Source organism: Danio rerio, chromosome 15 (assembly GCF_049306965.1).
Source record: "Danio rerio strain Tuebingen ecotype United States chromosome 15, GRCz12tu, whole genome shotgun sequence".
Taxonomy (NCBI): domain Eukaryota; kingdom Metazoa; phylum Chordata; class Actinopteri; order Cypriniformes; family Danionidae; genus Danio; species Danio rerio.
In genome coordinates, this window is record NC_133190.1 from 49,890,001 (window position 1) to 49,916,952 (window position 26,952).

The following is a 26,952-nucleotide window of genomic DNA, read 5'->3' on the forward strand; positions in this document are numbered from 1 at the left end:
ATTGATTTATTAATTAATTCAATAATTAGTCCATTAATTGATTGGTTGATTGATTTATTCATTCATTGATGGATTAATTTACTGGTTTATTTATTCATTGGTTTGATTCATTAATTCACTGGTTGATTCATTTACTAATTTGCTGGTTCGTTCATTGATATTTAATGATATCTTGATTTATTCATTCATTTATTCATTCATTGAAGTATTGATTGATTTATTCATTCACTCATATATGAAGTTACACAAAATATTTCATATAGATTCCGTCAACGTTAGAAAAAGGTCTCCTGTAAAGTTTCCTTTGTATTGTTGTTTCAAGGATCCAATCATTTCTTATTGGACATTTGACCTTGGAATGTATACCTGGCAACCCTAAAACAGTTGCTAGAAAAGTACTCAGAAGTGTTGTTTGGTGTGTGGAATGCCAGTCAGTACTTTAACACATATACTGTATCTACACTTATGAGTATGACCAAACAAATCTGAGTACATCTCTATAACATTTCCCCTTTGTTGGAATCCAGGAATTGACTTTGATTGAACACAAAAAAAAAAAAAAAAAAAAAAAAAAAAAACGTGGCCAATTTTCACTAATTTTGGGTGGGTTAAAATCATTGCTGGGCAGTTAACTTGGATCTGGCAACCCTGATGTAAACACACTCACTGAATGCTGTTCTGTTGCTTTCTGTTGGTTTATTGGTTTATTCATTATTGATTCATTTAATTAATTATTCATTAATATATTGATGGTTTGATTTATTCATTAATTCGTCAATTGATTCATTTATTAATTTATTGAAAAATTGATTCATTCATTGATTCATTTATTGGTATATTGATTGATTTATTCATTCATTCATTGAAATATTGATTGATTCATTCATTGATGGATTAATTTACTGGTATATTTATTCATTGGTTTGATTCATTAATTAATTCACTGGTTGATTCATTTACTAATTTACTGGTTCGTTCATTGATATTTAATGATATCTTGATTTATTCATTCATTTATTCATTCATTGAAGTATTGATTGATTTATTCATTCACTCATATATGAAGCTGCACAAATTATTTCATATAGATTTAGTCAACGTTAGAAAAAGGTCTCCTGTAAAGTTTTCTTTTGTATTGTTGTTTCAAGGATTCATCATCGAGTAGCTCTTCATCATCATCTGACAGTGAGGATGACAAGAAAAAGAAGAAGAAGAAAAAGAAGAAGCAGCTGAAGGTGAGTAATGTCTGCACATTCACTATGGTTTCAGAGATGTACGTGAACCAGTGTAGCCAGAGTCATTGTTTTCCCACACAGCTGCTGAAATTGTTCAAATGCGCCAAATCTTTCCTGCAAATACCAACTGGATATTCAGTCATTTCTTATTGGACATTTGACCTTGGAATGTATACCTGGCAACCCAAAAACGGTTGCTAGAAAAGTACCAAGAAGTGTTGTTTGGTGTGTGGAATGCCAGTCAGTACTTTAACACATATACTGTATGTACAAGTATGAGTATTACCAAACAAATCTGAGTACATCTGTATAACATTTCCCCCTTATGGAAATTCAGGAATTCACTTTGATTGGACACAAAAAAAAAAAAAACGTGGCCAATTTTCATTTATTTTGGGTGGGTTAAAATCATTACTGGACAGTTTACTTGGATCTGGCAACTAATTGGCAATTAATGGTTCATTAATTATCGATTCATTTAATTAATTATTCTTTAATATATTGATTGGTAAATTTATTCATTCATTTATTCGTCAATTGATTCATTTATTAATTTAATAAAATATTGATTGATTCATTCAATTATTCATTTATTGGTATATTGATTGATTTATTAATTAATTAGTCCATTAATTCATTGGTTGATTGATTTATTCATACATTCATTGAAATATTGATTGATTCATTCATTGATGGATTGGTTAACTGGTTTATTTATTCATTGGTTTTATTGATTCATTGGTTGATTAATAATTAATTCACTGGTTGATTCATTTACTAATTTGCTGGTTCGTTCATTGATATTTAATGATATCTTGATTTAGTCATTAATTTATTCATTCATTGAAGTATTGATTGATTTATTCATTCACTCATATATGAAGTTACACAAATTATTTCATATAGATTCCGTCAACGTTAGAAAAGGTCTCCTGTAAAGTTTCCTTTTGTATTGTTGTTTCAAGGATTCATCATCGAGTAGCTCTTCATCATCATCTGACAGTGAGGATGACAAGAAAAAGAAGAAGAAGAAGAAGAAGAAAAAGAAGAAGCAGCTGAAGGTGAGAGTAATGTCTGCACATTCACTATGGTTTCAGAGATGTACGTGAACCAGTGTAGCCAGAGTCATTGTTTTCCCACACAGCTGCTGAAATTGTTCAAACGCACCAAATCTTTCTTGCAAATACCAACTGAATATCCAATCATTTCTTATTGGACATTTGACCTTGGAATGTATACCTGGCAACCCAAAAACGGTTGCTAGAAAAGTACTCAGAAGTGTTGTTTGGTGTGTGGAATGCCAGTCAGTACTTTAACACATATACTGTATGTACAAGTATGAGTATTATTAAACAAATCTGAGTACATCTGTATAACATTTCCCCCTTGTGGAAATTCAGTAATTGACTTCGATTGGACACGAAAAAAAAAAAAACGTGGCCAATTTTCATTTATTTTGGGTGGATTAAAATCATTACTGGACAGTTTACTTGGATCTGGCAACTAATTGGCAATTAATGGTTCATTAATTATCGATTCATTTAATAAATTATTCTTTAATATATTGATTGGTAAATTTATTCATTCATTTATTCGTCAATTGATTCATTTATTAATTTAATAAAATATTGATTGATTCATTCAATGATTCATTTATTGGTATATTGATTGATTTATTAATTAATTAGTCCATTAATTCATTGGTTGATTGATTTATTCATACATTTATTGAAATATTGATTGATTCATTCATTGATGGATTGGTTTACTGGTTTATTTATTCATTGGTTTTATTGATTCATTGATTGATTAATAATTAATTCACTGGTTGATTCATTTACTAATTTGCTGGTTCGTTCATTGATATTTAATGATATCTTGATTTATTCATTAATTTATTCATTCATTGAAATATTGATTGATTTATTAATTCGCTCATATATGAAGTTACACAAATTATTTCGTATAGATTCTGTCAACGTTAGAAAAGGTCTCCTGTAAAGTTTTCTTTTGTATTGTTGTTTCAAGGATTCATTATCGAGTAGCTCTTCATCATCATCTGACAGTGAGGATGACAAGAAAAAGAAGAAAAAAAAGAAGAAGAAGCAGCTGAAGGTGAGAGTAATGTCTGCACATTCACTATGGTTTCAGAGATGTACGTGAACCAGTGTAGCCAGAGTCATTGTTTTCCCACACAGCTGCTGAAATTGTTCAAATGCACCAAATCTTTCTTGCAAATACCAACTGAATATCCAATCATTTCTTATTGGACATTTGACCTTGGAATGTATACCTGGCAACCCAAAAACGGTTGCTAGAAAAGTACCAAGAAGTGTTGTTTGGTGTGTGGAATGCCAGTCAGTACTTTAACACATATACTGTATGTACAAGTATGAGTATTACCAAACAAATCTAAGTACATCTGTATAACATTTCCCCCTGTATAACAAATCCAGTAATTGACTTTGATTGGACACGAAAAAAAAAAATGTGGCCAATTTTCATTCTTTTTGGGTGGGTTAAAATCATTACTGGACAGTTTACTTGGATCTGGCAACCCTGATGTAAACACACTCACTGAATTCTGTTCTGTTGCTTTAAGGATTCATCTTCATCATCCAGCAGCTCCTCTTCCTCTGACAGCAGCAATGAAGACAAGAAGAAGAAAAAGAAGACGAAGAAGAAGAAGAAGAAGCAGCTGAAAAAGAAGGTAAACTGTAAAAGAGGCTCATAAATCACACAGCATGAAGAACTGCGAACATGTAAAAATGCAGATTGTTTAGGGGGAAGAGGGGGAAGGTGAAGAGCCGGTAGATCAAAACCCAACTTATTTGTGTGTGTGTGTGTGTGTGTGTGCATGTGTCTGTTTGTCAGGACTCAAACTCTTCATCATCATCTGATAGTGAAAAAGGGAAGAAGGACAAGAAAAAGAAGAAAGACAAGAAGAAGAAAAAAGACAAGAGAGAAAAGGTGATGTTTTGTTCCTGCTTTCAAGACATTACATGTGAAACTGCTCTTTCTGTTTACAACAGATGTTTCTGTTTAACATCTGATTAAAGGGATAGTTCACACAAAAATTCACTCATCTTTCCTCATCCTCCACCTGTTCCACCTGTTTGAGTTCATTCTGTTGAACACAATGAAAGACGTTTTGAAGAATGCTGAAAAAAAAAAAAAAAAAAACGTTGGCTTGCATATAATTTGTTTTGTTCCTACTATGGAAGTCAGAGGCTGTTATTTCCAACATTCTTTAGAGTATCTTATTTTGTGAATAAAGAAACTCATAAATGTTTAGAACTAATTTGAGTAAATGATGATGTTTTTTATTTTGGGGTGAACTTTCCTTTTAAACTGTATTTAATGGATTGTAAAAGCAGTGAAATTTCCAAACACAAACTCATTGTGAATATGTACCCCTGTATACATTTCTGGAGAGCGTAATTTATGAAGCCAGAGGTATGTTTGGCCGCATTTTGTCTTTAAAACGAACGCAACAGGGCAGTATGACGCCGTCAATGGCTTCTGATTTCTTTTCGCTCTGCGAGATGACCACTTACCTCAATGCGGACGGCCTTTCCGCTGCTGCCAGTTTGTCCAGGTCCCACAGTGTACGTTGGCGGAATTGAGAAGCAAAGAGGAGTTGACTGCGACGACAGTGTTCGAGTCCGGCAAAAGAGCAGTTTCAGAAACCAGGTTAAACAAAATTCAAAATACAAAAAATAAATAAAATAAACAAGCGAATAACAGGGTGAGAACATGGTAAAATCTGAAAACATGATAAAAATCAGGCGGCTGTGAGGGCTTTTCTTTTTCTGGATTGCTTTTGAAAACATTATCGGTTGGGTATATGGAAGGGGTTGATTGGTTCAATCTGTACTTTTAAAAACACTATCGGTTGGGTTTAGGGAAGGGGGTGATTGGATCAATCGGTGTATTTTGATAACACTCAGTTGGGTATAGGGAAGGGGTGATTGGGTAAATCTGTACTTTTAAAAACACTATCGGTTGGATTTAGGGTATGGGTGATTGGGTCAATCGGTGCTTTTAAAAACACTTTTGGTTGGGTTTAGGGAATGGGTGATTGGGTCAATCTGTGCTTTTAAAAACACTATTGGTTGGGTTTAGGGAAGGGGGTGATTGGGTCAATTGGTACTTTTTAAAAACACTATCGGTTGGGTTTAAGGAAAGGGGGTGAGTGGGGAATCGGTCAGTCAGTCAGTCGACAGTGGCCTCTGGTGAATTTACGTGAGAACAGCAGGCACAAATGGCAATCGCGAGAGATATTTGAGATCTAAAAAAACGTACACAGCGGCCTCTGGTGGATTCAAGTAAACTAAAACTGCAAAAAAACATACCTCCTTACACGTATTTCGCGCTCTCCAGAAATGTATACAGAGGTACGTATCAATAATGAGCCTGGGTTGAAATTTCCACTTCTACCTGTCCTATACGGTTGGAGTATTTCGAATTGATCATTTACCTGTCAATTTATATTTTTGTAAATAAATTTATCTTTTACTAGGCAGAGATTAAACACAATCACATCCAAAATAAAAGTTTGTTTTGACATTGGATATGTTTTATTATGTATTATATATTTATGGGTGTTTCGCAGAGATGGGTTGCGACTGGAAGGGCATCCGCTATGTTAAACATGTGCTGCATAAGTTGGCGGTTCATTCCGCTGTAGCATCCCCAGATTATTAAAGGGCCTTAGCCGAAAAGAAAGTGAATGAAATATGCACAATACACACACATCTTATTTCAAAACAAACTTTCAATTTCATTCATTCATTCATTTTCTTGTCGGCTTAGTCCCTTTATTAATCCGGGTTCGCCACAGCGGAATGAACCGCCAACTTATCCAGCACATTTTTATGCAGCGGATGCCCTTCCAGCCGCAACCCATCTCTGGGAAACATCCACACACACACTCATACACTACAAACAATTTAGCCTACCCAGTTTACCTGTACTTCATGTGTTTGGATTGTGGGGGAAACCGGAGCACCCGTAGGAAACCCACACGAATGCAGGGAGAACTCCACACAGAAACGCTAACTGAGCCGAGGTTCGAACCAGCGACCTTCTTGCTGTGAGGCAACAGCACTACCTACTGCGCCACTGCTTCACCAACTTTTATTTTGTATAGGACTAAATCTTTGCCCAGCACTAATTTTTTCATATATTTAGCGTTTGTCTATTTATTTTAAATGCTCCTCGTCTTTCTTCTATCCAGAGTCCCAGTTCTGGATCTGACAGTGGAGGAAAGAAAAAGAAGGACAAAAAAAAGGTGACACCTAATTTCTCTTCTTCATGTAGGTTTGTAAGTAGGTAAAGTGATCTTGTTTTTCTTTTTGACAATATTATTTTGTCTACCCCATTGGCAGAGCATTTTGCTTCTTTAATAAAAAGCTCACTGCATTTTGGCATATTATTTCTTTAAATCAAGATGATATGTTTTGCTTGTCTATTAAATGCTTATCAATTTAAGAATGTTTAGGTATTTGGACTAAAAATCTTGCCATAACAGTTGAAATAAACCTCTCGTATTACTCCGCAGCAGAAGCAGAAAGCAGAAACCGATGCTGATGGGGCTAATCTAGAGGATAAAGGAGAATCTGGTGGTTTGGGTACACTCAGAGATGACAGTAGTGGCATTCAGATTTCTTCATCTCTTCATTCAACCTTCTCTCCGTCTGAAGCACTGAGCACAACGGAGAACAGCAGCGCCACCAACAGGCTACGGTTTTAGAGAGTCTAATGGGAAAATAGACCTCGCATGACATCCACACACACCGTCTCAGCCATAAGAAACACAGAAAAGTGCCGTGCCTGTACCATGTTGTTTAGTGTTGGTGTTTTATCTTTGTCATGATGACAGCACATCATTTTTGACTTGGGATACTAGTATTCAGCTCAAGCGACGTTTAAATGCTTAACTGGGTTAATCAGGGTAAAGTTAGGGTAATTAGGTAAATCAATGTATAACAGTGGTTTGTTCTTGGGCTTATCCAAAACTAATATTGCTTAGAGGTGCAGTAGGTGATCTTCCACAATGCTAACAGCTTAGCATAGATCTCTGAATCACAGTCCCTCCCCTGCCGTCTAGAGCCACGCCTCCTGAAACACGAGCACTGCCAAAGACCCCTCTCTCATGTGTTAAAAGAGACTAGTGCTTGTCCGGCAGCGTGCAAGCCAAACTGACATGCTATTTCAGAGTGAATATTAGAGTTGCACGGTAAACAATATAGGGAGAGAGACTAGGCGGAATAGCGGTATTTAATTGTGTTTTGTTGTTAAACTAATTAAAATCTACATTATCGATGTTGTAAAAGGTCCTGTATAAAACTGAAAATCAAATCTTTTATCGGAAGATTTTAGTGGCTGAACAACACTTCTGTGAAGATATAACCCAATTGTAACAACAACATCTAACGTAACATCAGCTTTGCGTGAAGCTGAAACAGTTTTAAAACAGAACATGACCTGTCTAAGAGAAATCCTTCAGCCATGGTGTCGTCCTTTCTCCAGCGTGCAAAGGTAACTCCAATATTGATTCAGGTTTTTAAAAAGATTCAGGATGTTTTCGCCGATCGCGCGCATGCGTGCCCTCTCTCGTGAACGCGCGGCACAAACAGCGGTCGGCGGAAATGCGTACAAACGGCTGCGCAGTTGTTCAAATCTGCATTTGCTGACAGACAGATTGAGCTACTTATCGCAATTATGGGAGATGTCGGTCCGACTCTATTTAATTGGATGAACATTTTTTAGTTTTATGCCTCACCCAGAATATAAAAATACAAATAAGCACATTTAGATCATTTACTGTAATCATTACTATTAGACCGTGAAGAGACTTTCAACCAGCGCAACAAAAATTCTTCTGAAGACGATCACCTACTGCACTTTTAAGGGGGCGAATGATATTGACCTTAAAATGGCTTTGAAACACTTAAACACTGCTTTTATTCTAGCCGAAAGAAAATAAACAAGACTTTCTCTAGAAGATGTATGTGATTGAAACAAAACTATACAAATGAAGTGTGTTACATAGATATAATAATTTCTATGTAGTGTGTGTTACATATATCTAAATATAAATAAACTGAAATAAATGCATGCATGTGTGTATTTTTATATACATAATAAATAGATGCAGTATACACACATAAATCAGGATTGATTTTTTAAACACTAATATATAAATAAGAATAGATGTGGTCATTTTAACTTTAATTTTTCAGGCCTTCTGGTCTCCGTAATATTCATGATTGTTATTAACACTGCTTGATGTTGCAAACTGGCATTTTTATTCTATTAATTTTATTTTAATGTATTATTGTCATTTACATTTAGTCCTTTAGAAGACGCTTTGACTTGTATTCAGTGATCCAGCATGAAGAGGAAACGCAAACACGAAGTGTTACTTCTATAAGGAAACTGTATGTTCATTAACATAAACACAAACTGGTTTATAGAGCAAGTAGTTTGACTGTTCACGACCCAAACAACTTGTATGAATGTTAAAGTTAAAAGCTAAATGTAGTCTATAAGCAAAATACACTGACTTGCCACTTTATTAGGTACATCTTACTAGTACCGGGCTGGAAACCCTTTTGCCTTCAGATCTGCCTTAATCCTTAGTGGCGTAGATTCAACAAGCTACTGGAAATATTCCTCAGAGATTTTGCTCCATATTGTCATGATAGCATCACACAGTTGCTGCAGATTTGTCGGCTGCACATCCATGATGCCAATCTCCCGTTCCACCACATCCCAAAGCTATCTCCCAAAGTTAACTTACAGTAACCAAAATACAATTAGCTGATTATGGTTTAGGGCTTTGTGAGTTGTTGTTGTTGTTGCTGTTGTTGTTGTCAGCAGGTTTCCAGTTGGTGCTTTTAACAATTAAAGGTGTATTCTATTAATAATTAAGTTGTTATTAATTAACTGATTTCATTCATTACAAAGTTTTGAGACTCGTAATACATTTATTGATTGATTATTCATTCATTCATTCATTTTCTTGTCGGCTTAGTCCCTTTATTAATCCGGGGTCGCCACAGCGGAATGAACCGCCAACTTATCCAGCAAGTTTTTACACAGCGGATGCCCTTCCAGCCGCAACCCATCTCTGGGAAACATCCACACACACATTCACACACACACACACACACACACACACTCATAAACTACGGACAATTTAGCCTACCCAATTCGCCTATAGCGCATGTCTTTGGACTGTGGGGGAAACCGGAGCACCCGGAGGAAATCCACGCAAAGGCAGGGAGAACATGCAAAATCCACACAGAAACGCCAACTGAGCCGAGGTTCGAACCAGCAACCTTCTTGCTATGAGGCGACAGCACAACCTACTGCGCCACTGCCTCGCCTTTTATGAATTTTCGAATGTAAATTTTCTTACAAGAGAGGATAGAAAAATCTTAAAGCTCTACATTATTAGTGTTATTATTATGTTTTAATAGTTTTTTTTTTATTCAAATGGTCAATATAAGGAAAGTTGAATGTGCTGGTCATTTGTAATTTGTCTAATAAATCACAATACACTAGTTTTCAATCTAAAACTTTACCAGATTCCTTTTATAATGATATTTGATGTAATGAATATATATTTTTTAAAAATAAATATTGTTTCACATTTCTTTATTATAAATCTTTAAGAAATAATTTTAAGTGTGGTTAAAATAGTGCTTAAAAATGTCATTAAAATGCAATATTTAAACCTCATTATTAAATAAAAAAAGGTTCATTATTGCAGGCTGGCAACAGGCCTGTAATATGCAATGGAAAAACAATATTTCCTCCATTGCAGTGTTTTTTTTTTTTCTCCCACCCCCTTTTTTTCCACCACACCCCTTCTAGAGCTCTGTAACTCTGGCATCATGACTATGCAAAATGTTAAATATTTAAATAAGAAAGCCCCACCTTCAACACCCCCCTCATAAAACATTTACGCAAAGGGTGTATTTAACAATCAAGCATTTAGCACATACTTTTATCACCACAGTGATTTTCAGTGAATTCAATTTATACACAGAGTATTTTGACACATTTTTTACAGTATTTTTGACAGTGAAGAGGCACACCCGACACAGACGTCCAGAGAAACCGGTTCTGCGAGGTATAATCCTGTTCGTGCCACAGCACTGTTTGTGTTCTCTGTCATCCCTCTGATACAAACATGGAACAAGCACTGCTCATTTAGTATAGCCCCGCCCACATATTATGCAAAGCCACACTCACCGGCCCCGGATGTGAATAAATACTGCTGTCACGTTAGAGATCGCATCACACAAACACATACATCATGAATCTGGCCAAAGGTAAGCGCTGCTTGCTTATTCTCATGGTTAATATATTTATACATGAAGCTAATAGTTTGTTTTCATCAGCTCTTGTAGAGGAAGTGGTGAAGCAGGAAGTGAGGCACGACGTGGAGGGCTCCTTTGGGCATGGACACCACATGATGGTAAGAATATTGCAATCTCTAATACACAGGAAAATGACCTCGTGTCAAATAAACGTCAATATTTTAATCCCAGTCTTATTGTCCTTTCTGTGCTCTGCTGATTTTATACTAAAACTTGTTGATTTCAGTAATGGAAAAATTCAAATGACTGCAAAGATGAATCCCATTTGCATACGGTGCAGGGTTATTAACGTCCTGTGAAATTAACACACAAATTAAATACTAGTTTTAGTCTGTTGGGTATTTATATACTTTATTAGAGGATTTTGGTTTCATAATTTAAGAACATTAACTCCCCTGCTACTACTTTTTTCTTATTTTCTTTATTTTGGGTTGTTGTATTTATGCATTTCTTCTTATTATTATTACTATTATTATTATTATTATTAATGATAATATTATTATTATTATTAATGTGAATAAAAAATGTGAATGTTAATTATTTATCTAAGTCAGTCGTTCTCAAACTGTGGTACGCAAGCTTCCTCGTAGTGGTACGCAGAGGAATGAAACATGTCATTTACATGCTACACGCATTAAAAAAATTATCAAAAATGATGTATATAATATGCTATATATGACATGTAGCCTATATTTCTGAGGTAATCTGACAAGTTTTTTTAACTGTTTAGAGTTGTAGCTGCATTACTGGGTCTACTACGCTATTGTATTTCAATACTGCTCATTTTGGTGGTACTTGGAGGGACTATTTTTTTTCTGAGGTGGTACTTAAAAAGGTGGAAAAAAGTTTGAGAATCACTGATCTAAGTCTTTTGAGTAATTTTAAAAGTATTAATGCCTTTCTTTTGGAAAAAAGGCTAAAAAGGTTTTAACCTGTTACTTTTAAGGATATTTATTAGCTAGTATTATTATTATTATTATTATTATTATTATTATTATTAATAATAATATTAATAATAATAATAGTATTAGTAATAATAACCTTAAGCAGGCAAGTCAATTGATACCCAGTTGTCAATTACAATGATGTCTTGGCCAAGAGACAACATAAAAAACGTAAGAAGCATTTTCCAACACAATCTCACGGCAATTCGTAACTTTTTCGTAACGATATAATTCGTACAATTTAGTACGATTTGCTCATCCCCCCCCAATGACGGTTGGGTTTAGGGGTGGGGTTAGGTGCCACGCCTCCTTTTTTAAAATCGTACAATTTCATATGACTGAACTCGTACGAATTAGCCACTAAACTGGCAAAACGTAAAACACTTGCGGTTCCTCGTGAGATCAGGCTGCATTTTCAGCAGTATAGTGTGAACTGAGAACTGAAAAGCTGGGTGATGCAACACTGTGGACGTGGATTGTTTTCATTCTAAAACGCCATTTTTAAAACTAAAACGTATTAGTGTAAACGGGGCCGAAGTGTATCTTTATTTATTAACTACATGAGGAGAAGGAAGCCTTTAGTGGGGTAGGAATTAGCAATTTCTGTACTTTTTTAATTTTTTTTTTTTTTTTTCGAGCCGATTGTGTTATTGCTCAGATGACACGTCAAACACACAAGGGTGCTCCTGCCAAATTTACACTAGTTTATCTTTTGTTTTGGATCCAAATAAACTGAAAATGAGCACCTTTAACTCCTCCCTCCAACTCTCTCTGGCCTGCAGATGCACACACTAGTGGATGCTGCTCTCTCATTGGCTGTTGGTAATCGCTGATGTTATTTTCAGTCTGAACACTTTTCACACGGCATGATTTGAATCGCAGACAGCTCCAGATATCTAGCATGCCAAATATCTGACCGGCGTCTGCGACTCATTGGCGATTTTTCTCAGATTGTTTGGCGTCTTTGATTGTTCACACTGTGATTTGAAAATCAGAGATAAAATCATGCGGTCTGAACTCTGTATTAAAGGAAACATTTAATCAAATGAACAAAATAATGTGTATATAATCAGGGATTTTGAATTGGGTTGTGCATTCAGGGTCACGGCCACCACCACGGACATCATCACGGACATCATCATGGACATAATGAACCGTATCAAGGATACGGGCCGGTACTCGTACAGCCTCAGGTACCCGTATATGGACCCGGATACGTACAGCCTCCAGGATACGGATATGCACCTGCAATGGTACAGCCACAAGTACCAGCATATGGACCCGGATACGTACAGTATCCAGGATATGGACCCGAATATGGACATCACCATGGACACCATCACGGACATCATGGACACCATCATGGGCATCATCACGGACATCACTGAGTCTGACATCATCATGAATACAGGTCATCATTAAATTATTATTATTATTACTACTACTATTATCATCCAGTGATGAGGTAAACATTTGTGCATATTTAGTAAATAACTGCACGTTTACTCCGCAACACATCATTAAAGACTCATTTTATTTTGTTTTTAAATCTATGTGGAAAAACCCCCCATAAATGATCATGACAACACATGCAAAGAGATAAGTTCTTACTCTGGAGTTTTGTATTGATATTGTTCTGTTACAATGAGCCAATCACTGGAGACCAATAAAGGTTAATTAATAGGGTGTCACGGTGACACAGTGGGTAGCATGATTTGCCCCACAGCAAGAAGGTTGGCATGGGTTTCCTCCGGGTGCTCTGGTTTCCCCCACAGTCCAAACACATGATCTATAGGGGAATTGATGAACTAAATGGGCCATAGTGTATGAGTGTGAATGGAAGAGTGTATGGGTGTTTCCCAGTGGTGGTTTGCGGTTGGAAGGGCATCCGTTGTGGAAAACTTGTGCAGGATAAGTTGGCGGTTCATTCCGCTGTGGCGACCGCTGATTAATAAAGGGACTAAACCAAAAAGAAAATGAGTTAATGAATAATAAAGGTTCATTAGTAAATTAAGTGATTTGCGATATTCAGATATCTGCCTGCTCGCTGGGCGATATGGCAAAAATGGAATCTCAATTAATTATTTTCCTTATTGAACAATAGTAATTTTATATTTGAATATCAGGCATGCTTCCAGATTTAAAAGGGCATCCCAACGATGTATGAAGCCACAAAAATGAGAGGGTCCATTAAATGGCATAAAATAATTTGCGTATATTCTTTATACGCAATATTTTAATAAGTGCGAGGGAGAATAAGTTTTTTTAATTATTATTGTTATTATTATTATTATTATTATTATTATTATTATTATAATTTTTTTACATAAGTATATACTAATATACATGGTAATGCTCAGTGATGATGGTTATTTCATGCATATTTTACATTTATTAATCATTTACGTGTGTGTGTACGTACACACACACACACACACAAAGTTTTTCACATAATTACCACCTGTCAATCACTTTTTCTGCGGGACTTGTAAATAGGCAGTGATCTGTGTCCTTATAATGGCATCGGTAAAAAAGGTGCCCAACCAACAGGAACCAGCCAACAGTATCTGAGGTGTTCGCTAAAATTACAGAGTACAAGTGTGGAAGCAAAAGATTGAAGCAGTCTACTGACCCGCTGAGTGCCTGGACCCGCTGTCTTGAGCGCATGCCTGTGTGTGTGTGTGTGGTCAAGTGATGTGCATTTTCATCGCTAGTGTGGAAGGAGGGCTGCTCAGAAATGCTAAACGCCAGTGTGGATGTGGATCGTTTTCATTCTAAAATGCCATTTAAAACTAAGACCTATTAGTGTAAACAGGGCCTGAGTGTGTATTTTTCGCAAGCACATTTGCAACAGGGGCAGAGCTGAGGATGCCGGCTCTTGGTGTCTGTCGGCAATGGACGAAGGCATCGTCTATCGACCCAACCCTAATATACACACACACACACACACACACACACACACACACACACACACACACACACACACACACGCACGCACGCATGCATACAACAGTTCTATCTGATATTCTGCAATAACAGCACTCATACAGCCTCTTCACTCTTGTGTATTACTCCGCCCACAGAATGACAGCAGATCAATAAAATCACTACAGTTTGACAAATATTGCAGCTGTTGGACAACATCATGTACTTTTTGAGGCTTTTTTTATTGTTGAGAATGTAGTTGTTCAGATTGCAACTATGCAGTTTATTCATAAGGATAGTGCCTATTTTAAAATAATAATTATAATAATAATAATTTCTGAGAGACGGCCTTATGCTGCGTTCACACCAGACGCCGTAGAAGCGTAAAGCGCGAGTGATTTAAATGTTAAGTCAATGCAACGCCTCGAATAGACATCCTGCGCCGCAATACAGGCAAAGGATGCAAATTGAGCGAATGGGCTACTATACACATTACCGTTGACGTTGTCGATCCACAAAATGGCACTGCATAATAAGCCATTGTTTAGAAGATTACTAAACAGTGTTTTCAAACTACAGCTGATCAAATCATTTATAAACTGGTAAGAGATATTCTAAGTCGATCTCTCTCTTTTGTATAGATTGCAACTATGCAGTTTATTTATAAGGACACCCCCTCCTTATCACAAACACAACAGCGGGCTGGTAGTGATTGCGTTGCTTTTTTTTTTCGGTTAATTATTGAGATCACCTGATTGCAACAGAGAAATACTGTAGACTGTAACACTGTAAGAAGATATCTCTGTAGACTGATGGCATTTCATGTCACGATCAGCCTCATCTTAAAATGTGAGCAAAATCAGCTGTTTTGTCATCACCACTTTAGACATTACGCTAGAGAATCTTTCAAACACTAGCTCTACAGTAACGTTGGTGAATTAGTAACGGCTTCTGCTGCAGTTGTGAGTGAATAGTGGAAGAAAGTAGTTCCTAATACAAAAGGGTTTTAGACTCCATGTTTGTTTTTCTTTTTTTTTCTTTTTTTATACACCCGATTGTGCCGTCGAACTGTTGTATAAATGCAATATCACACGAGTAGCAGTGCCAAATCCCGCCTCCCACCAGTGCTGTTATACAGCCATATCACACTGCTACTCGTATTTTTGTTATCAGATATTATACAGTATTTTGTAAAATTAAAATTGACATTTGTTCTCTCTGTTCTTTTCTAGGACTGAAGCTGAAGACATGAGTTTGGATCGAGTCTTGTTGTCCTACTTAAGGGTTTCAGTCAGAAAAAACTAAATTGCACAAATGCTTTGCTCTAGCAATGGTTTTCCATTTTAATTTGACTTCAATTAGTATACTCTGTGTGATCCTGTCCTTTAAACTACAATGTTATATTTCTATATATTAGTCAAACTGCTACATGTTTTCAGTTTCTATGCAAGTTTCAAAACTCTTATTGTGAAAAGCCATTGAATTGCACGCAGCACGTTTTAAATTATTATTTTATGGTTGTTAGGCAGCATGTCATATTACAAGTTTGTTTTATCAAATGTGAATATGCTGTACTTTTTTGGCAACTTATTAAAATAAACTCAACCTACGAATCGGTGAAAGTTGTCCTGATTTTATTAAAATATTTAAAACCTTTAATGCACTTATTGTAAAATGTTGTCTGTCATAATGTGGTTGACTCCGGATTGGTGCAAATGTAACTGGCTAACAAGCTAATCCTGCTAGGGCTGTGTTTTTTGTGTTGTTTGTATTTTACTGGAGAATTTTTCCTAAGGGGGTGGCATGGTGGTGCAGTGGGTAGCGCTGTTGACTTATTATCTGTGTGGAGTTTGCATTTTCTCCCAGTGTTTGCGTGGGTTTTTTCTGGGTGCTTTGGTTTCCCCTACAAGTCGAAACACATGTGGTACAGGTAAATTAGGTAAGCTAAATTGTGTGTGTGTGTGTGTGTGTGTGTGTGTGTGTGTGTGTGTGTGTGTGTGTGTGTGTGTGTGTGTGTGTAGCTGGAAGGGCATACGCTGCGAAAAACACAAGCTGGAGATAAGCTTCATTCCGCTGTGGTGACCCTAGATTAATAAAGGGCCAAAAAGGAAGTGAATTAATTAAACTCTATCTTCCACTTATGATTATAGCAGGTCTTGTACAACCTTGACCTACTTGTGTCCCCAGATAGGAGACTACTACTTTTCTGAGTTCCCTTTTAGCTCCATTTAGAGAAAGCAGCTTACTAAACACTTCCTCAATTTTTAGTAAAAACGTATCGGCCAACACAAAAGGTCATTTTAAAGAGCCCCTATTATGGGTTTTGAGAATGACCTTCTATGTAGTGTGTAACGGCTTTAAGTGTAGTGAAATATCCAGCTAAGGCTTAAATTTGTAAGTGCACCGTGTTTAAAACTATTGATTCATTTATAACATATTCGAGTCTGAGTGCTCAAATGAATCGTCTCGATAATGAGTCTTTTGCCATTTCGGCAATAAACCAGATCCCGGTTGAATCAAGTCGTGAAAACTCTGCTCTGCTGGATACTATTAGAAGTGTGAGGGAAAGTTCTCTACCCAAAGATGAAACCATGAAGAGTCAGTGGGGGTTGAGGTTTATTTTTGCAAAAATACCTCTGCGTTATAGCCCTCGTTTTTCTAACGAGTGCTGCAGTAATCTGCGCGCTTGCAACGGGGGATTCGTCGGCTGTTTGTTAAAGAAATTATCAGAAAAAACTATTGATGTATGGGACTTTGTCAGAGCTCGACAGGAACTTTGCAGTACACAGCTCATGGATCAGTTTCTTCCGCCATTTGTGATTAAAAGGTGTGATTTAAAATGGTTGCCTCCTTGTTTTCTCTCTTGCAAATAATATATTTAATTGCATTTCAACCGTTCCCACTTAGATATGCTTGACGTTTATAGCAGGTTTGGCATGGTGTCCCAGGAGAGAACCCTGAGCAAAGCGGGAGATGGGTCTGAAATACGGGAGACTACCGGGAAAAAACAAGAGTGTTGGCAGGTATGCTCACGCATGCACTCTGCACTCTTGACTACTTCAATGTTAAGCCATGCTGGGCATTTCACTCTGGCTGTTTCTCAATATGCGTTCTTTAGCGGTCTTGCGTCCTCGTGTTCTCATGCAACGTCATCATCAGCTGCCTAAGTTCAGTTCCAATACTCAAGACCGCAAGTACGAAGGACACGTGAAACTTCCCGGACGGGATCTTGATATCGAGGACGCACTGATGCAGACTTGAGCACTGAACTCGCTCTGGAAGTCCCAAAAGTCATTGCGACTGGAGGTGGGAAGCACAGCATTTAATTTAGATTTATTATTAAAGTTCAGAGATATCATTTATTTACCTCAGGAGTTTCCCTAAATGAAACGCTGAAAGTAAACATCTCCATGAACACCTTAAAAAAGGAATAAACACATTAAGGGTGTTTGTTTGCTGAAATTCGTATTAAAAGCTGTTTTATTTATATTGTGCAGAGTATATTTATATTTTTTTTATGCAAAGTATATATTACAATAAATCGTTATATGAGTGCTGTAATGTTTAAATGATTTCCATTTAAAACGCGTGAAGGTCACGTGACCATCGGGAAGAACGCAGCATCCCATTTCTCAAAGGACGCGGTCTCCCAAGTTCGTTCTTCCAAGGACACCTGGCAAGACCGCTCTCCACAAGAACACAAGTCCGTTCTCTGCGTTCTTGGAATTGAGAAACAGCCTCTGTCTCGCGCTGAACACTGTCGACCAATCGCAACAAACTGTCACCGGTCCAATCGGTGTAGATGAGCTTCGTGCTAAGGAGGGGTTTGGGAACAATTGAATAGCTTAACGAATCATATGGGAGTCACTGGGATAATTGAGTAAAAATAAATTCAGATTATAAAGCAATTGAACTGTTTTTGACCTTGCATGCATATTATACTTTTGCTGGAGACCCTTAAAACCCAATAATAGGGGCTCTTTAAGGCTTTTTTACTGTTTTGATGCATGAAATCCCTTTTCTTTGACAGAATAATCAGCATCTGAGATGTGATGAACACCACACCTATAAAGCTGACTAAAGGGCCTCGGGCTGGGGCTGTTTAGAGAAGTCAATTTAGTTCCTGTCAGATGCAGCATTCTTGGAAAATTTCATAGGTTGGAGTTTCAAACCTACACTAAACCAAAATATCATTCACTGTATAACATTTTAGTGATGGGTTGTTCATTTTGAACGAATCTTCAATATGACTCGGAAATTACGAGTCCTCTCAGAGAGTGATTAGATCATCCGCGCGTGCGCACATTTGTGCAGGTGGCATCGTTCATTTCAAGTCATCACATTTCGAGTCGTTCATCGCGGAAAGGCAGAAGCCAATCATATGCGTTTAGAGCCGGGAAAAGAATTGATCCGTTCACCTCTCGAGTCCTCTATCGGGTCTGAGTCACTCGTTCATCACGGGCCAATCATAAGCGTTTAGAGCCGGAAAAAGAATTGATCCGTTCATCTCTCGAGTCCTCTATCGGGTCTGAGTCACTCGTTCATCACGGGCCAATCATAAGCGTTTAGAGCCGGAAAAAGAATAGAACCGCTCATCTCTCAAGTCCTCGGGTTTGATTCATTCTGTCACGTAAATAACGAACGACTCAAGACCTGAAAGGTGAACTAATTATCATGGCTCCTATCGGCTCAGACTGTGTACATTGGCTAAGATTATATGTGACTGTCAGTGTAACGTGAACGAACCCCTGACATTTGAAGACATGAAGAGGTGAGCTGAGCAAAGAGACAAAAATGCCTTTATAAACAAAAGAGCAGGTCAACATTGAATTATTATTTTCTCCTTCTTATAGTATTCTTATTTGTCATGTAATCAACCTTTTGGGCTAGCTGTAGATGTGTTTGGAAGCAATTCGTAACATTTCAATAATATTTTGGCAAGTTAAACCAAATGACTCAGAAATATTCGTTCATCTTGATGAACGAGACTCAAAGATCTGAGTCAGTAAAATGATCCGAACTTCCCATAACTATAACATTTTTGGTTTTCTGATTGTATTTCAGCAGGTTTCCAGTCGGCGTATTTTACACTTAAGCATTTGGCAGACAAGTTCATCCACATTGACCTACAAAGCATTCAATGTATAAACTCTTTTTGACGGTGCAGATTGCTTGAGAACATGACACTGAAACCACTAAAGATCATTTAAAGGGCTCCTTTAAAAAAAGATGATGAAAATCATCTTTTGTAAGCTGTTTGAACAGAACTGTGTGTAGTATTGTGTCCACGGTCATATTTGTGTGATAGAAACCCAATAAGTCTGTTTTTAATTTCCTGACATTAAAATACGATCCAAATCCCTCCCATTTTGAGGCCCACCACAACGTGATGTAGGAGTGCGGTTTCCCCGCCCACCAAATTGATTGACAGCTACGTATTAACATGTCTTTGTAGGGACGTGTATAATCATATCAACAAAACAGGATGTGCGCAAAGCAACTGGGATTAAAAGATCTGTTCAGCTCTGTGATCTTCAATCATCATCAAATGTGTTCAAGAAGGAGTTTCACAAGTTTAAAACGTTTCTAAAACAGTGCATGTTTGTAATGAATTATAGTGATTTTACCATCTTTATCAGCACAGCCGCATGTCAGTACAATTATAAAAGAAGACTCTTCAATCCAGGCAGTGTTGCCAGACGTACGATAATTATCGTATTTGTACGATAATTTCGACCTCTATACGATATACGATCAATAATGAGAAAAATCCTATAATGTACGATAATTTCAGAATTTTATGGCATTTAAAAGTAACTTCAATGTAATCTTCGGGCTTCATACTTATTGATCTAGCTGCATCTTTTCTTGTACTGTCTGTGAGGAGTAGGTGGAGTTAGGCACGTTTTCTATCTCATCTTACGTTGCCTCTTCTCAGCCAATCAACGTGGAGAATGGCTTTCTCTCACGAGTTAACACTACTGCTGCGCGTGCCCATGGTTAGGTCAGTAGTTTTCAGTTTGAGGTCGATGTTTTAAGCAATAATGTTAAAACAATTCGTGCTGTAAAGGAAGGTGAGAAGCACGGGAGTTTTCCCTTGATGTTCTCGTTTTTCCCCAGTCAAATGCGTCTTGTGAACGTTTTTTTTTCCAAAGTTAGTCTCATCAAAACAAAGCATGCACACCTCAAAGTGTGCACTGCTTTCAAGCCAACCAGCACTATTTTGCAGTCCATTACGGCATCCAATTTGTACGAAAAAATAAATCCCTCAACATCTGGCAACATACAACATTCAATGACAGCAACTCAGAGGTGGATTTTGAACCTTCCCACTAAGGTACCTAGTTTTTTTAACGTATTGTGGTAATTTGCACGTTGTGTCAAAACGCTAGGTGTCTAGATAATAGCTGTATACTCTCAGTTTGACTCGTGTACGATAATTTTCCTTCAAATACGATAATTTTGATGTTCTGGTACGATACTTTGACATTTCCAATCTGGCAACACTGAATCCTGGTTTGTGGACATTAAATCAGGTTTATTTTGTATATTAACATAACGCATATCCATACAGCAGTGGATATTAACATGTATCCTGTCACATCTGCATGCAAAAACAGTGCAAAGATAAACACGTGTGTCTGTGTGTGACAATGTGTGTGACTCGTTGCAACAAATACATCAAATAATCACTCGCTTCATTCTGCGTTAGCACAGACATGAGAGTAGGATATATTAACAGTGGAACTAGAATTCTGTAACTATTAGAATTATCATACTGCTCATTCTGACCGTTCTCATATAAAACGCCATACTGTCACAACATATTTACATTCAAAGCTATTATTGAGATATTAAAATTAAGCTTTGAATGTCTGGCATCATATTTAATGACACCATTAACCTAAAATATCATCTTTTTTGGTAATACAGCCTATAAATATGTAGTTAAGATACTAAAACACTTAAAGGTTTTGGCTTTCATTTTCACTTTCAAACAGGAGCTATTTCCCGGCACAGAATATGCTGTTTTGAAAGAGATCTGAAGTAAATTGATGTTTTTGCCATCAGAAAGTTTTGTTTATGTTAGCAGGAAGTTTCTAGGCAAGAAAATGCACACATATTTAAAGTGACAGCGAAAAGTATCAGACATGCATGCAGTCATTTTGACCAATATGGTAATTTAAGGCAGAAATGCTCAGTTCTTTACTGTTTTGTAATAAAAAAAATAACAATGTCAGAAAGAAATACACCGATAGTTAGAGAACGGCAGGGTGTTATAAATATGTTAGTTTTATTTCAAAGAGTTATACAATTACAAAAATTAAAAACTCTCTGTGTATCTCTCCACTGGAACCTGCAGATGAGTGATTAATGCGCTCATAAATCAGCTGATTTGACGATGTTTTTAAATGCTTTCTCCAAAGCTTGAAACGCTGTCAGTGGTGTAATCCGCACACAAGCAGCCAATAGTGTTCAGCTGTTCTGACGACTCCTCCCTAAAAATTTCATTTGCTGTGGTTTGGTAGCTTGAATGAGCTGATGGGTAATGAGTTGTTGTCAGATCATGTAGTGTGTGACCCCCCTCTTGTGGATCATTCACGTAGTGTTGCGTAGTGTGAACACCACAGAGATTAAAAGACACAAAGTCAAGCCATGTAGTGTGAACGGCACAGCGATCTGCTGATGTTTAATATCCTGTAGTGTGAACTAGGCTTTACAGGCACCAAAAAACAGCAACACACTGTTAAGAGCAGAAAGTTCTAATGTTCTAAGGAGTCTAATAAATAATCTGAGTGTTTTAAGCTGAAACTTTACAGACACATTCTGGAGACACAAAAGACCTGCATTAAATCTTGAAAAAGTGGTAAATAGATGCCCCTTAAAGTAAATGGACTTTAACTTCAAGCCATAACAGCTCTGAAACCAGTTCTGCTCTTCTGAGGTGAGTCACAGATCAGGAATGATCAATACCTGCTTTTGGGCAACTACGGCTCTTCGTTATGAGTGTTTTGCCAGAAGCATTTGAGGCAGGATTTGTGATGAGACACACCCGACATGGATGTCAAAGAAGCAAGTGATTTTAATTGTGCCAAAGTTAGAGTCTCTGCTTTATAGTTGCCTCTAGCGGTTTAGTTTCTATGGACTGATTCTATTGCAGACACAAAAAACAAACAAACAAACAACAATTGCAAGATGTAATCTCCAATTTTCAAAGATAAAGGGTCATAATTTTGACAAAGCTGTCAAGTGCAAAATGTTAATATAGAAATTGGAGGGAAAAAAACTCAGAATTGAGAGATGTAAACTCAAAACTCTGAATTGTGTGAGAGAAAAACATTGATGCAAAAATCATTTTAAAATTTATAGTGTTATCTGATAGATGATAAATAAGTATTAAACCTGATCTAAGGATCCATGATCAGCCAGCCTACTTTTGAAACCACAATAACTGGTTTTATGCTCTGGGCCAAGGAGTGCTTGTTTGAGCTCCGCCTCTCTGAATGTGGGTGGGGTTTCGTTCAATGATAGAATACTGGGTATAATTTGGGTGTGGCTTGATTACACTCGCAGGAGATATGCAGTCACACCCACTGGCCCCGCCTCCTCAGCTTAAAACACTGGATAAATACTGCTGTCATAGAGATCACTTCACACAAACTCATTCATCATGGATCTGGCTGATGGTAAATGCTGTTCACTTATACATCTTCTACATCATTTTACTGAATGATTTTAGTGTGTAACTAAATGTTTTTTTTTTACCAGCTATTGGAGGAGAAGAGGAGGTGAAGAAGGAGGAGGGAAACGAGGTGGAGGGACTCTTTTCAAAGAAGAATAAATATAATGCGTTTGACATGACAGCGGTAAGAAGTTTTGATCATGACCGTGAATGAAAGTTTCTAATACACGAGGAAATGACCTCAACAAGATTAATAACTCAACCTTGAAAAAATTAAACATTTACTAAAATCAAATGTATAAAAATGTCCTAAAAATAAACAAAACTCTGTAGAAACAAATATTATACCAATAAAATCTGTACTAGTAGGCTAAAATCTCAATGAATCAAAAAATAACATTGATATGAAAATCACTTAAATTCATAACAAGATCTGGTCCTCTTGCATTCAGGGTCAAGCACCTGCAAATGGACCTGGTCCCGGAGTACCTCAGGGACCTGGATATGGGCCCGGACCTGGAGTGCCTCAAGGACCCGGATATGGACCTGGAGCACCTCAAGGACCTGGATATGGACCTGGAGCGCCTCAAGGACCTGGATATGGACCTGGAGCGCCTCAAGGACCTGGATATGGACCTGGAGCGCCTCAAGGACCTGGATATGGACCTGGAGCGCCTCAAGGACCTGCATATGGACCTGGACCGCCTCAAGGACCTGGATATGGACCTGGAGCGCCTCAAGGACCTGGATATGGACCTGGAGCGCCTCAAGGACCTGGATATGGACCTGGAGCACCTCAAGGACCTGGATATGGACCTGGAGCACCTCAAGGACCTGGATATGGACCTGGAGCACCTCAAGGACCCGGATATGGACCCGGAGTGCCCCAAGGACCTGGATATGGTCCTGTACCCGGAATGCCTCAAGGACCTGGATATGGCCCTGGATATGGACCACCTCAAGGACCTGGATATGGACAACCTCATGTACCTGGATATGGACCATCTCAAGGACCCGGATATGGGCCGCCTCAAGGACCCGGCTATGGACCGCCTCAAGGACCCGGATATGGATATGAACACGGACACCAACGCGGATTTGGACATCAACATGGACAGGAGCGCCATCATGGCCATGGCCATGGCCATGGACATGGACATGGACGCGGACATCATCGTGGACGCAAGTCATCGAGCAGTGATGAGGTAAACATTTGAGCTTATTTAGTAAATTCCTGCACATTCACTCAGCATCATGTCATAAAAGCCCAATTCATTTTGTGGAACATGGGATCTTTGAGCAAAAAGAAGCTTAAAAATATCTCTGTATTTTTGTCTTAGTATTAGTCTTTCCAAGTTATCTGGAGACATTAAGCAAGGTAAAACAAACCCGGCCAGTTTAAGCATGCAGAAGCAGCTGGTCAGACTTGTTCAAACCTATAGTCTTCTGTGAACTCCCTTCTGTAATGCACACTAACTGGTTTACATGCAGAAAATGATTTTGAGCTGTCATTGGGGTGGGACCTTTTCAAAAGGTACACATTTGTACTTAAAGGGTCCGTATTGGTACCTCAAAAGTATATATTAGTTCCAAAAAAAATTAAGAGGAACACTTTTGTACATTTAGTTATTAATATGGACCTTGTAGGTATAAATTTGTACGTTTTGAAAAGGTACCACCCCAGTGTCAGCTCGCCTACGTTTATTTCTGAGAGAGTAGATGAATCTCGTCAGCATACTAAGACCAAGAATCATTTGCTGACATATTAAAAGAATTAAATTAAAAGAAGCTCATTTCATTTATTGTGAAAGTTGACATTGTTCTGTCTGTCTTTACAGGACTGAAGCTGAAGGCGTGAGTTTGGACGGGGGCTTGTTGTCACACTTTAAGGTTTTGAGTCAAAAATCAAATCTGAACAAATGTTTTTCCTCAAGCAGTGGTTTTGTATGTTGGCTTTAAACGTGACCCACTTGTTGGATTTGTTTGCACAAAAAGGAGAAATAAATATCCACCAGGTCTGAGCTGTCCAAATATATGAAGTTCTATGCATTCATGCTTGGAGTCTCAGGTTCAGGGTGTCACGGTTAAACAAAGAAAAACAAATTGTGTTCATGCAATGTGTCTGCACTAGTGTATTATTCAGAATTTCGTTATTAAAAACATGTACAATGATCAGTTTTAAGTGTACTTTTTTCCTGCATTGTTAAAACTCACATGGTCAAAACCAAAATATATTTACAACAAATAACCCCGTTGACAATAAATGTGCCATTAACTTCAGTACAATAAAAATAGTGAAACACAAAGAATCTCATTATAAATGGGTTGTTTGCACATGACATCGTGAAATTCAGATGGAGGGCAGGATGTGATTTATTTTATATATGTGAATCACCAGCAGAAGTTCTAAATGTTGGTGTTTTGCATTGTTTATGTTGCTCAAATCTGTCAAAACTAGAAAGAACAAAGAGATTTTATACGAGTTACAAAAGTTGAAAACTTAAAGAAAATAAATAAAAAATGGCCTAAAATAATAGCCTGATCTCATGAGGAAACGTAGCTATTTTACTTTTTGTCATCCAGAGGCGTTGCTAGAGATAAAGCTTTACTGGGGCACAGCTCTCCCTCAAAACTAAATAAATAAATAAATAAAAGATTATATATGATTATAAATAACAGTACTGTTATTATACAATAATTATTCTAAATAACAGATATTAAATCTAAATGTAACTGGAAAAAATCTAAAGACACAACTGAAGTGATGCTAAGATCATTTAAGAAAAGAAGGCGATGCAGTGGCGCAGTAGGTAGTGCTGTCGGTTGATATTTGGTTGATTTTAGGTTGTGTCAGGTAAGGCAACCAAAATCCAACATCTGATAGACGTCATAGTGATAGCGTCCACACAACGTCAAGCTGTAGCATCATCAGACGTTGATATTTGGTTGTTTTTAGGTTGTGTTAGATATGGCAACCAAAATCCAACATCTGATAGTCATAGTGATAGCGTCCACACAACGTCAAGCTGTAGCATCATCAGACGTTGATATTTGGTTGTTTTTAGGTTGTGTTAGATATGGCAACCAAAATCCAACATCTGATAGTCATAGTGATAGCGTCCACACAACGTCAAGCTGTAGCATCATCACACGTTGATATTTGGTTGTTTTTAGGTTGTGTCAGGTATGGCAACCAAAATCCACCATCTGATAGACGTCATAGTGGTAACATCCTCACAACGTCAAGCTGTAACATCATTAGACGTTGACATTTGGTTGATTTTAGGTTGTGTTTAAAGCTGGCCAAAATCTAACGTCGAGCCAACATCTTAAACCAGCATCATATTCACATCATATACTGATATTTATTCGTTAGATATGGCAACCAAAATGCAACATTGGATAGACGTTATAGTGGTAACGTTCACACAACATCAAGCTGTAACATCATTAAACGTTGATATTTGGTTGTTTTTAGGTTGTTGGACAGTGACCAAAATACAACGTCGAGCCAACATCTTAAACCAACATCATATTGACGTCAAATACTTACGTTTATTCATCAGGTATGGCAGCCAAAATCCATCATTTGATAGACGTCATAGTGATAGCGTCCACACAACGTCAAGCTGTAGCATCATCAGACGTTGATATTTGGTTGTTTTTAGGTTGTGTCAGGTATGGCAACCAAAATCCACCATCAGATAGAAGTCATAGTGGTAACATCCTCACAACGTCAAGCTGTAACATCATTAGACGTTGATATTTGG

General features: G+C 37.4%; 3 protein-coding genes across 4 annotated transcripts in view; all 3 read left to right on the forward strand.

Annotated features, from left to right (window-relative positions):
* The window catches only part of LOC794425 (uncharacterized), a 50,356-nt gene extending 42,001 nt beyond the window's left edge, over nt 1-8,355 (forward strand). The window contains exons 18-25 of one of the 2 annotated variants that reach the window (XM_073924145.1): nt 1,149-1,235; nt 2,201-2,296; nt 3,264-3,350; nt 3,838-3,945; nt 4,110-4,205; nt 6,475-6,528; nt 6,799-7,271; nt 8,152-8,355. In XM_073924145.1, the coding sequence (XP_073780246.1) occupies nt 1,149-1,235; nt 2,201-2,296; nt 3,264-3,350; nt 3,838-3,945; nt 4,110-4,205; nt 6,475-6,528; nt 6,799-6,990 (720 nt within the window). In that variant the 3' untranslated portion in view covers nt 6,991-7,271; nt 8,152-8,355. Of the gene's footprint in view, nt 1-1,148; nt 1,236-2,200; nt 2,297-3,263; nt 3,351-3,837; nt 3,946-4,109; nt 4,206-6,474; nt 6,529-6,798; nt 7,635-8,151 lie in introns of those variants that run through there. The other variant, XM_073924146.1, reaches the window with a different exon arrangement.
* Nucleotides 8,356-10,546: 2,191 nt separating this feature from the next.
* LOC100002043 (uncharacterized protein DDB_G0272718-like) lies at nt 10,547-16,121 on the forward strand. Its single transcript, XM_073924154.1, has 4 exons — nt 10,547-10,582; nt 10,652-10,728; nt 12,675-12,985; nt 15,732-16,121. The coding sequence occupies exons 1-3, from the start codon at nt 10,567-10,569 to the stop codon at nt 12,960-12,962; spliced, it is 381 nt and encodes a 126-aa protein (XP_073780255.1). The 5' UTR covers nt 10,547-10,566; the 3' UTR covers nt 12,963-12,985; nt 15,732-16,121.
* A 7,032-nt stretch (nt 16,122-23,153) lies between these two features.
* si:ch1073-340i21.3 lies at nt 23,154-25,352 on the forward strand. The gene is made up of 4 exons (XM_073924153.1): nt 23,154-23,186; nt 23,269-23,366; nt 23,635-24,387; nt 25,021-25,352. The coding sequence occupies exons 1-4, from the start codon at nt 23,171-23,173 to the stop codon at nt 25,024-25,026; spliced, it is 873 nt and encodes a 290-aa protein (XP_073780254.1). The 5' UTR covers nt 23,154-23,170; the 3' UTR covers nt 25,027-25,352.
* The last annotated feature ends 1,600 nt before the right edge of the window (nt 25,353-26,952 follow it).